Source organism: Manis javanica, chromosome 3 (assembly GCF_040802235.1).
Source record: "Manis javanica isolate MJ-LG chromosome 3, MJ_LKY, whole genome shotgun sequence".
In the NCBI taxonomy this organism is placed as follows: domain Eukaryota; kingdom Metazoa; phylum Chordata; class Mammalia; order Pholidota; family Manidae; genus Manis; species Manis javanica.
Genome location: NC_133158.1, coordinates 154,874,656 through 154,886,668, shown reverse-complemented (window position 1 = coordinate 154,886,668; position 12,013 = coordinate 154,874,656). Strand labels below are relative to the sequence as shown.

General features: G+C 36.4%; 2 protein-coding genes across 4 annotated transcripts in view; one reads left to right on the top strand and one right to left on the bottom strand.

Moving 5' to 3' along the window:
• HPS3 (HPS3 biogenesis of lysosomal organelles complex 2 subunit 1) overlaps positions 1–12,013 on the top strand; it is a 39,210-nt gene that overhangs the window by 18,713 nt on the left and 8,484 nt on the right. For 2 of the 3 annotated variants that reach the window (XR_001856207.3, XM_017679974.3), the window contains exons 7-14: positions 1,796–1,950; positions 3,957–4,065; positions 5,891–6,072; positions 7,246–7,426; positions 8,319–8,552; positions 9,794–9,979; positions 10,293–10,481; positions 11,460–11,567. Coding sequence is in view for 2 of the 3 variants with exons in the window: in XM_017679974.3 (XP_017535463.2) it covers positions 1,796–1,950; positions 3,957–4,065; positions 5,891–6,072; positions 7,246–7,426; positions 8,319–8,552; positions 9,794–9,979; positions 10,293–10,481; positions 11,460–11,567 (1,344 nt within the window). In the remaining variant the exon portion in view is untranslated. The remainder of the gene's footprint in view (positions 1–1,795; positions 1,951–3,956; positions 4,066–5,890; positions 6,073–7,245; positions 7,427–8,318; positions 8,553–9,793; positions 9,980–10,292; positions 10,482–11,459; positions 11,568–12,013) is intronic. The other variant, XM_073232230.1, reaches the window with a different exon arrangement.
• Positions 10,290–12,013, bottom strand: part of LOC108409401 (ceruloplasmin) — a 55,045-nt gene continuing 53,321 nt past the window's right edge. Inside the window, exons 19-20 of the mRNA XM_073232227.1 lie at positions 11,719–11,823; positions 10,290–10,478 (exon numbers count right to left, since the gene is read on the bottom strand). Coding sequence (XP_073088328.1) covers positions 11,720–11,823 — 104 coding nt within the window. The 3' untranslated portion in view covers positions 10,290–10,478; position 11,719. The remainder of the gene's footprint in view (positions 10,479–11,718; positions 11,824–12,013) is intronic.

Genomic DNA, 12,013 nt, shown 5'->3' with positions numbered 1-12,013 from the left:
TTGATCATTTGCATGATGATCATCATATGCTATTTCACCCCTCAAGTATAAGCTACTTGAATGGGTGTTCGTTAGAAAGTTACATATTGCAGGAACCCCCCAAATGTGGTGGCCAATATTCCACAAGTTAGTGTGAGTTTATCTGGCACTTAGATAGCTTTTTCCTGGAAAAAATGAGCACTCATTAATGGTGATATGTTAATAGGCAACACTATTGAGTGCTTAATGTGTCTGAGGTATAGACTATTACTGTTGCCCAAATGGTGGTATGTGATAGTTTTACGTGATCTGAGTTCTCAGTGACTCTTTTTTGCTGTGGCCTGCTTGTAGCTTTTTTGCTGACCAGGCTTCCTGCTGACCTTCAGTCTCTTGGGAAACCAGAATCATAGCTTTCCCATGCCTTTCTGTGTTTAAGGTACAAGCATAGCCTTTTTAAGAGATTATTTTTAAAATAGAGGTTATTTCTCTAGTAAAAATGTAAGGCTGATAGATGGTTTTTGTCTCCTCCTCTTCATATCTTGCCTTTTTTTAAAAAAAACCTCAGAAAAACATAGGCTTATATAAGTAGTGATTGTGGGGTGAGGGGCTACATAATAGATTGAGGTGGGGTAAATCTACAGTAAAAAAAATTGTAATTCCAAGTCTTCTCAGAGTCTCATAAAACCAGAGGGAAGGAACAAGGGACAAGAAGGAAGGAGAAAAGAGAGCAGTTGGTAGGGAATGCTGCCCTTGAGACCAGTCATCTGAAAAGTGGCATAAGGAAGGTTGGTGATGATCATACTTCATGACTCCCCCTTCCTTGCATCTCTACCATTCTGCAATCATAGGTGCCACCGGAATGAGTCATTTAGTCTGCTTGCTGATTCAGACTTTGGGAGCTGTGGTGTCTGACAAAGATATCACAACCTCAGAGTTTGGTCCAGAGTACACATGTCTTTATCTCTCTTTCCTCTGAGGTTCTGGCTTCTTAGCACTGGCCAAGGCACCTTAAACATTATTAGGAATGAAAAAATAGATGGAGGGGTTTCCCCAAGCACTTTATACAAAGAGACAATGAAGATGAGCTCAGAATCAAAACAGTGTTAATGGAGGAGAAAGCACAGGCCTGGCAGCAGCATTTTGCAAGCTCCCATAAAGAACTCTTCTGTTATTTCTTCTATCTATTCTATTTGAGTTAATACCTCCTTATAGGAACAGAGAAGGAACTCTGTTCCAGAGTTTCCTTCAGGTTACCCTACATACCCCAGCCTATCAGCCCTCCCAGGCAATGTTTACACCTAAGAACAGTCAGGGGCTTTTTGAGCATGCATACCTTTCTCTCCTACCTTCCCATCCACTAAGAAACCATGCTATATACTCTGTGCAGTAGAATATCCTTTTATAGTGTTTGGTTTTGTCTGGGAACTCCATTTGGGCATATCCCTGGAGCCAGCCCACTCTTGTGGGGGGATTTCTCTGGATGGCAGGTTACCAGCCCACAGCTGCACCCCTGGAGTTGCTCTGTAAGCCATGGGAATTCCTACAGCTCTGAGGGCCTCAGATGCACCTTTCTGTGTACATTCAGTCAACAAGTAATGAGTAGCTTTTTGGAAGGCACATATGAAATAGATAGTTGGCTGCATAAGTTTGGATAGGGTAACCTTCTTGCTCTGATAAAAATAAGAATTTGAGGTGGTTTTTTGTAGGGGGAAGGAGAGTTAGAGAGATTTTATCAAATAAACAGACTGATTTTTGAAGATTAAAGTTCATGTACCTTTATTCCATGGTTAAATCTGTTATTTTTTCCCCTTACTAGGCTTGCCCACCTGTCAGTATGGATGTCTGTGCATTAAGAATACAGCTTTTCATAGGCTTGAAAGCCATCTGTCACTTTAAAAACCATGTCATACTTTTGACCAAGGCAGACCCTGAGGCCAGTCCAGAGAGAAGAAAGTTGCCCAAGAGACTTCCGTAAGCATCTCCTCAACCCCAGACATTCCTGTCCAAGTTTCTAGAATGACTGATTACTGGTATATTTTGTGTGCATCTTATTTTTTTTTAATCAAAACTTTGAATTATCAGATGGTTCTTCTATATTCTTTTTCCAAAGAAAGAAAGGGTTCTAATGATCTCTTTAATATCCTTTATAATTGACCTTAGAATTTTAGAAGAAAATGAATTATAACATAGTTCCAATAAAAATCTGTGGTATTTTAGACAGACAGTAAGTTAAAGGACATGCTTTTCTGTGTAACTAATGGGAAAGAGCCTCTAATGCCAATCCAAAACTATGGGGCTCTTTACTGTTTTCCTTTGACCTTTCAGTAGTTACATTTTTAAGTTATTTCCTGGTAATTCAATGCAAAAGAAATTTACAGTGTATTTCTTATCTTAAAGCATATTCATGGTGTACAGATATGTGCCAATCTACCTTAAAATAAAATTGCATTTTCACAACGTTAATCTCTGGTTGACTCTTGGAGTTTTTTACTCACACATTATTTAGAATAGAGTACTTAATTCGGGACTAGTTATGCTTCTGCTTGTCGGTTTCTTATTGTGAACTTAGTGATAGAGAATGCAATCTAATTTAAACATTCCTTTTTGTGAAATTTAATCTTTGGGGGGAAAAGATCTTTGCAGGGAGAGAAGCATATAGTATACAGATAGTCCCTGACTTGTATTGGTTCAATTTAAGATTTTTTAACCTTACGATGGTGAAAAAGCAATATACATTTAGTAGAAACCATACTTAGAATTTAGAATTTTGATCTTTTCCTGGGTTAGTGATATGTGGTATGATACTCGGGTGATGCTGGCCTGGGGCAGCGAGTGCAGCTCCCAGTCAGCCCCATCATCATGAGGGTAAACAACCTATACACTTGCAACCATTTGTAACCACACAACCATTCTGTTTTTTTCACTTTCAGTGCAGTATTCAATACATTACATGTGAGATATTCAGCACTTTATTATAAAATAAGCTTTGTGTTAAGTGATTCTGCTCAACTGTTGGCTAAATGTTTGTGTCCTGAGCACATTTAAGGTAGGCTAGGCTAAGCTGTGATGTGTAGTAGGTTAGGTATATTAAACGCATTTCAGCTTATGATATTCTCAGTTTACAGTGGATTTATTGGGACATAATCCCATTGTAAACCAGGAAGATTTGTATTTCAAGTCAAATATAAGTTTTTCTTTTTAACATAGATTTTGCTTTTTCACATTGTTTGTGCCTGGTCTTTGTTCCGTGAAGAGGAAAAATCAGAGGTTGACTTGGGTAACTGCTCAGTTAGGAGTAGTCTGAAACTGAAAAATCAGAGAGTAAAGGTTCTGGCAAGAGGGAAAACAATTTGTAATGCACATTTGACATTTTAGAAGTATTGTATTTTTTTAAGTGGTTTTTAAAAAAGTCTTTATTTATTTGGGCATTCATTTGGTCAAAGGTCCACATTTCAAAAACATAATATACTAAAGAAAATGCACCACATAGTGAAAGCATGAGAACAGATAGTGCTTTGAGACTCACGGTTAAATATGTCTTCTGTATTTCCTCAGTAGCCATGAGTGTTTTGCCTATTCTGTTGGAACTTCTGATCAGACTTGTGACATTGGGCATAGCTGGACTCAGGAAAGCCACATACAAGAGAAATACTAGGCATAAGGGCTTTCACAGCCAGCTCTCTCTCTTTTGAGGGGTCTTACCTGTTCTTTGAGTGTATTACCCATTTAAGAATACTTGTAAAGTGGATTGGAATCAATTGATTTATCAGTATATGAGATTCAAATATTAAATTCTATAGGTCTATACAGCACTGTGAATTAATGTTCTGTAAAAATCTTGATCACTGAAGAGAATACTGAATGAAAATGATTTCATAGTTATATTATTTTAGGTACTCATTATTTACCATTTTAAATAGCCATTTATTAATAATATGTCTTCTCTTAACAATGCTTGTCCTTTGTTTTGCTTTTAGTTCTAGAAAAGGTGCCAGTGTTAAGCTCAAAACACCTCCTGTAGCTGAGGCTGGGTGGAATTTGTATATTGTGAATACTATCTCACCAGTGCAACTGTACAGAGAAATGGTACTCCTTTCAAACTTATGATTCTTGTTTGTAGATATTTAGAGTGGAATTGATGACCAGGTATTAATTCTAATTATCATACATTCAGAGTGCCACAGCCAACCTGCTTCCAAGCTCTGTATGACAGTGAAGTGTGTATCTTTCTCCACAGCTTGTTCTCTTGTTTTCACAGCCTCTGACATTTGAGGAGCCAGTAGATATTCCTTTCACTAAAATAAGACTCTCTTACTCATATTCACCCCCAAGAGAATTGATTAACCAGTTTAAACATAAATAGGCTTTGATCCTTACTTTGGACCGTGAAATGGAGCTGAAAGAAAACTTACAACATTTACCCCTATCTCAGTCTCCTTGGAAATATTAGCAGATAGTCCCAGGGCACTGCAGCCGCTCAGCGTTGTTCTGTGGGTAGGGCATTTGTATTCCTTTTCTCTGAGTGACAGCTGCCTACTCATCTCTGGTAATTTTTTTTAACTCTTTATTTTGAAGTAATTTCAAACTTATAGAAAAGTTACAAGAATAAGAATAATGGAAATAAAACCTGTGTTTTCCCTGTACAGATTCACCCGAACTCAACATGTCACCCCTTTTGCTTCCCTCTTTTTCTTTCTCACTTTCTAAACACAACCATAAGCACACAGTTGTAGTTTTTTTTCCGATCCATTAAAAGGTAAATTGCATACATCATAGCCTAGTGCCTCTAAATACTTCACTGCATGTTTCCTAAGAATTGGGATTTTTTTTTACATAATCACAGTGGCTTACACAACCAGTATAGTCATATCCTTCAGTAAATTTAATATTAATATGGGACTTTATCTAGTCTGTGGTTCATATTCCAATTTTGTCAATTGACCCAATAATGAACAGCCTAATAACATTTTCCCCACTCCAGTCCAAAGTCCAGTCTAGCATCAGGTAGTATATTTAATTGTCATGTCTATTTAGCTTCATTTAATCTGGAATATGTTCATAAACTTTTTGGTTTATTTTTTACAACACAGATATTTTGAAAAATATATTTTCCCTCCTCTACCTTAAAAATTTATTATTTTTTTTCATGATTGGATCCAGGTTGTGTATTCTCTTTCTCTACAGAATACTGCATGGGTAATGTGTCTTTCTGAGGGTGTTAGATTGGAAGATATGTGATATCCATTTATATATCCTCATTGGTGGTATGAATTTTGATCATCAAGTCAAGATTTTGCCTGATTTGTCCCTGGCATTTTAATACTGATAATTACATCAGTTTTGTTCTGTCTTTTTAGTCTTGCTTAATTTATATAGTCTTAAACTTCATATTGATGATTTGCCTATTGGAGTCTGAAAGTACTGACCCATATTAGTTAGTGATAATTTTTATAAGCCCACTGTGAGTTATGGAAATAGGTTTAGTAGAACTTAAACTCACCAACTGAAACTGAAAGGAAGGATACTCAGTCTGAATTTGAGAAAGATTTAAGTTGCAGAAGTTAAAAAAAATTTATTTCAGATGTATTTGTTAGCCTTATCAGTTGTGACCAAATACTGCTAAGTTGATAGTGTTATTAGTATTACAGTATTATTTGTACCTTTTCTAATGATTATTGCTGTTTAGCAAAGGAAGTATTTATAGTCAAGTATGTATTAAACTGGCTCTTAGATTGTGGGGAGGAAAAAAAATTTCAGTTAGAATTTATCAGAATGATAATCACTTTTTCTTTCAGGATTTAATATGTCCAAATATTAGCTTTACTAACAAAATATATAGATATTATTAAGAACTGGAAAACTTTTAGGGAGTCTTTCCACCCCAACATTAGCTGTGCCTTTTTTGTTTTAGGTAGACTACAGTAATACCTACAAAAATGCAAAAACCCAGAGCTGTATCCACCTACTTAGCGAGGCTCATCTGTTAGTGAGAGCTGCTCTGATGGATGCCAGTCAGTTGGAACCTGGAGAAAAAGCAGAGCTTCTAGAAGCATTTAAAGAAAGCTGTGGGCACCTTGGAGACTGTTACAGCCGGTTGGTGATGCTTCTGGGAATCTTACTAAAGAAGTCATCTTAGGCTTTGGTTGTACTTACTAGCTTTTCCATCTCTGGTAGCTACCTGATAAATGGGGGAATGTCTGAGGGGAGGTGGTTCATTTATTCAGTTATTCCACGAACATTTGTTGGGTACATACTGTGTGCTCAGTATTGTGCTAAGCTTAGAGACAACAGCTGAACATGATCTGCTCCATGCCTTAAAGGACTTACACTTGAGGTGATGAGCAGTGAGTCTCCCACCACTTCATTTAGGATTTGAAGTTTCTTTTCAAACTTTGGGGGAGTCTCATGACCAGTGAAAATATTCCTGAGATAGCATAATACTAGTTTATTGCTGTTAGCTTTAAGGGACTGTCCAGTTAGACAGCCTGGAGTTTAAACTTAGCAGTCAATGCTTTTATGTCAGAAAAGGACACTAGGATGAACAGTGATTTTTGAGAATGATGTTTAGAAATTTTTTTATATATGATTATTTCAAAGGCTTACTTGAACCATGGGAATTGTTTTAGTTTTAAGTATCCTTGATACACAATCTTAAGTTTGTTTCAAATGTACAACAGAGTGGTTCTACAGTTACCCGTATTGTTAAATCCTCACTCCCTCTAGTGTAATTACCATCTATTAATGTAGAAAGATGTTACAGAATCACTGACTATTCTCCATGCTGTACTACTGTCCCTATGACCAACTTATATTGTGATTGCAAAGTATTGTTCCCCTTATACCCCTTCCCCTCCCCCACAACCCATCCTAACCCCTCCCCCTTGGTAACCACCAGTCACTTCTCAGTGTCTATATGAGTCTACTGCTGTTTGTTCCTCCTGTTTTGCTTTGTTTTTATGGGAATGGTTATAAATTAACAAGACAGACTTCTACATATAAGTACCATTACTTTAGAGCCATATTATGAATATTAAAATTCACTTTATTGTTTTTCTATTTTTATTATGAGCAGGCAGAAAGAAACTACACTAGTGAGAGTGATTTTACAGAAGAACACTTTGGGGTTTGTTCCAGCTATTAATGGCAGTAGTAAAGTATTTTTGAGATTTATGTCTTCAGGAAAGCATGATATGTTTTATCAAATATATTAGACATCCAGGCTTAAAAATGGTGAATTTGAGGGTTTTTTTACTTCCTTCTCTTTAGGCTTGACACCCAGCACTCGCACCTTGCCTTGCCATACTATAAGATGTCTGGTTTGTCTATGGCTGAAGTTTTGGCTCGAGTGGACTGGTCAGTAGAGGATGGATCACAGAAATACGAAAGGGGATTAATCTTTTACATTAGTCATTCACTTTATGAAAACCTGGATGAAGAATTAAGTGAAGTGAATATAGTTTTCTATTTAGTTTTATCTAATATTTCTGACTTTTCATTTTAGCAATTTATTTTATGTAATACTACTGTTCAGAAGACAAGTTCCAAATATTTCTTTGGTATTCTTTTCCTAAAAACGGCACTAATGTGGTCCTTTTCCTCATTAATACTCATAGATTTATAGCTTGGACAAAAGTTTATAATCATCTTCTCAGACTTTCTTATTATATACATGGAGAAATGTGGTCTGTTGTGGTGAGTGGCCTGCCCAGTGTGACACTGGCATGTCTTTAGGAGAATGGTACAAAACACGGGCCTTCTCTGCCTTCTGATCTGCAGCTCTTTCCACAACCCTAGTTTCCCCACTCTCTTAAGTGTCCAAAGCTTCATTGATGACATCTTCACCCAGTGACCTTAAAACATTATTAAGGATTATTTTTAGCCCCTCATTTTTTGAAAGAGTCGAGTGCAGGTATTCCAAGTTCGATACTGTGATACCAAATATTTCAAGGTTTGGAGAGAAATGAAATTTTCTCATATAAATTGCCTCATTAATATATTTTATATTAAATTAATTTTTTATAGTGGACTTTTGAGTCTAGTTTAATCTAATATTTATTTTCTTCCTCTAAATTCTTTTTAAAATTAGAAAATGCTGGGCACAACATGCTACAATTTTCACTACTTTTTCTTCATTGTAACTTGGCAAAGAGGTCACATTAGATTATCTCAGGTCTCCCACATTATTATCAACTCTGTCTTTTTAAATCAAGACATATATTATTTTATCTTAATTGGAATGTTTATGTGTTGACTTTACATATATATATATATACATATGTTGCTGATTTTTATTGCTATTGGCTGACTGACCTTTTATTTCTTGTCTGTGCTCACCAAAGGAATTAGCAGCAAAAGTGGCTCAGATGTTTCATGTGGCTGAGCCAAAGCAACTACCCCATGTTCTCTGTAGTCCTTCTATGAAGAATATTAATCCTTTAACTGCCATGAACTATCTAAGGAAGCTGGATACTTCTGGGTTTTCCTCGATCTTAGTGACACTGACCAAAGCATCAATGGCTCTGAAAATGGGAGATCTCGACATGCACAGAAATGAGATGAAAAGCCATTCAGAGGTACAGTGCCCTGCTTGGTATTAACAATGACTAAATGAAATAGGACCAAGTAGTCCTGAGGTGCTTAGCTCTCTCCTGGCTTCTGTCTGGCTCATTAGTTATAAAGGAAAATAAACTTAATATTAAAAAGGAAGTGACCCTAAGCGGGAGCCCTTTGGACTTTGGATCTGACAAATGGAAATAAGAACAATAAATGGCAGCAATGGGTATCCAAAAGCCTTTCAACATAGTGTCATATGCATTCAGTGCATGGTCCTTCTCACTCAAGAATTGAGTGCCTCGATTTGACAATCTGATCTGACAAGGAAGAGATGGTTGTGTGCCCACTGAAAGCAGAACAGTGATGTGTATTCAAGTACAGGAAGTGGGATATTAGCTGTGAGCCTTAGGAGTCTGCTAGTTGCAGAAATGCCTGTGAAAATTGCAAATGACAGTATGGAGGATTAGGCATTTGAATGGTGTATCAAAGAAAAGGTAGCTTTCTCTTGTAAGAGGTCATTTAGGGACATGAGCCAAAGATGTTATCATTAGGGAAGAAACTAAGAAGCAACATTAATCCAGCACTTACTGTGTCTCAGGCCTATTCTAAGCCCTTTGTATATGTTATCTTCTTTAATTCTTGCAATAATGCTCTAAGGTAGATGCTACTGTTACACTGATGATACAAATGAGAGAACTAAGACAGAGGTTAAATAACTTGTCCAAGATTACACAGCTAGTAAGTAGTAGAGCCAGGATTTGAAGCAAGCAGTCTGGCTTCAGATCCTGTATCCTACACTGTTTTGTTGCCTGACTGGTAAAAATGCCTACAGTATGACTTCAGTTTCTAAAAAAGAAGATTACAAGTGCTTTATCACTATACAGGTGACACATTTTGTTTGTACAATGAAGAAAGTCAACATTGAGGTGTCCTCTGAAGAGTAGAATTCTAGAAAGATGTATTTTCTTTCCATGATTTTGAAAAACCTTAAGGTTATGTTATTTTTAAATGTAGACCTAATATAATGTTTTCTACAAAAATAAGACATCTTGATGTTTAATAAAATATCATTACCTTCTGTGAAGACAGTTAGCAATGATGTCTTTTTTAGAAGGAGAACTTGTTTTGTAGTTACAGAAAAAAATTGAGAGTAAAATAAATTTTTAATAGCTTAATCATGAATCTTGAAAATACTAGCATGTATTTCCAGGATATATATGTACATACACATTTTGTTCCTAAATTTCTTTTTTATGTGAAGATGAAGTTCGTATGTGGCTTCATTCTGGAACCTCAGCTGTTAATTCAACACAGGAAGGGACAGATTGTTCCAACTGAGTTTGCATTTCACTTAAAGGAGGCTCAGCCTGGATTGCTTGTGGCTTCAGTCCTGGGCTTACAGAAAAACAACAAAATTGGAATTGAAGAAGCAGATTCCTTCTTTAAGGTTTGTCACTTTGAAAATTGATCTGGATGGCCTGATAAAATTGGTTGGGGGCAGGAGCAGAAGAAAAACTTATTTTCACTTGTTTATTGAAAAAGCAGACTTAAACATAACCAGTTTATAAAAGTACAGATTAAAAGAATGTCTAGAAAAACACCATAGAACCTAGATTTCCTGCTTGTCTAAATATGCTTTGGCACAACACTAATGCTAATGATAAATTATTAAATGTTAATGGAGTGCTATTCAGACCAGCTGTAACTTGATCAATACTGTATTTATCTGGGATATGGGGGCTGATTTCTCTGTTGTCAAGGTGCTTTGTGATAAGGATGAAGATAGGATTCCTCAGCTCTTGGTAGACTTTTGGGAAGCTCAGCTTGTGGCATGCCTCCCAGACGTGGTACTTCAGGAGCTCTTTTTCAAGCTGACGTCACAGTACATCTGGAGGTTATCTAAGAGGCAGCCCCCTGATACCATACCACTGCGGACATCAGAGGATCTGGTAAGAAATAGAATAATATTCAATTAAACGTACATTTCACCTTACAATAAATGGGCCTTCATATTTTTATGGCTTAGAATTAAACCTAATTTATATGCAGATATCTTAAGCAGAAATTAAAAATACACAAAAAACTTGCCCATGAGCGAAGTTGCCTACATTTTAAATAATTTTATTTTCTAAAATATGGCCCCTACTGCCCCTGTATTACTTACAGGGAAACTGGTACCTCAGTTTCCAGAGCCTGGGGGCAGGGGCCCTCCCCAAACATGCTTGTACACCCTCAGGGGATGGCCGCAAAGTAGAACTTGAGAAAAGAGACATCTGCAGACCTTTCTGATGGGAGAGGAACTGCAGACAGTGTGTGGGAGAGAGATTTCCTCGCTAGACCCCATTTCCTGTCAGCTGCACACACAGGATTGTTCAGGAGCCCGTGAGGCAGCCCTCGCGGCTCTGCCTTCACCCTTCCTGCTCCCTTCCACTCTCCTTTCAGTGATGCCACAGCTAATGGGGGTTCACTGGAAAAGTCACCAACTTCTTGAATAAGGGGGCTTTATGGAAATTGTCTTGCAAACTTAAACAGAAGAGCTTTTGCCTACCAAGGAAAGTAGTAGAAATAAAAATTATTTCCAATATTACTGTTAAAACTTTTTTTGTATAATTAACTTAACAGCAATGTTGCTCTTTTTTTGCTAGAAATTGCATTAATTCTCAATTTAATATTTTAAAAATTAAAAATAAATATTATAAAATTTAAAATATAAGGAAATTGTGAAGATTTATTCAGTGAGTAGTAGCAAGGCTGAAATTTTTTCTAGGGGCATATACTGTAAAAAACATTTCTTCCCATTCCCAGGCAAGTGTATACCTAATTCTGTGACATAACAGAGGATTAGCAGTTGTTTGCTTTTTGTGGAGTAGATGAAGAGTTTTATTTTGTTGTATTTTGTTTATGATACCTTTCTCTTTACATTTTAGATAAATGCCTGTAGTCATTATGGCTTAATCTCTCCATGGGTTAATGTCTTAATATCATCCGATTCCTTAGCTGATCAAAATTATACAGAAGACCTTTCAAAATTACAGGTAAATAAAAATGCCTCTTTTTCTTATGAATATGCATGTTTTGATATAGTGTAAGGCTTAAATTTGGTAAGATCTCATGTTCCTGTCTTACTGTCAGGAAATCATTCCAATAAAAGTGACTATTAAACTTGCCATAAAGGAAGAGACCAACCTTATTCTCCTAGCCATTCCTTGGTAGAAATTTGGAATAAAATAATTACGCTGACTATAAATGGATAATTCATGTTCCATATCCTCCTGTGAGTGTGAGAAGATGCTGTAGGAAAAAGGATAACAGAAGAGAAATCAGAATACAACCATCTCACCTTTGTCCAGAAGAAAGGGAAAGCAGAGATTATTTTGGTGGTAGAATCAAAAGTAATATTTATAGTTTAAATGCTTAAAAGTAAAATATTGATAAAGCTCTCAATATTGAAATAGTACCTGCTTATGTTTCTCAGCTTGTG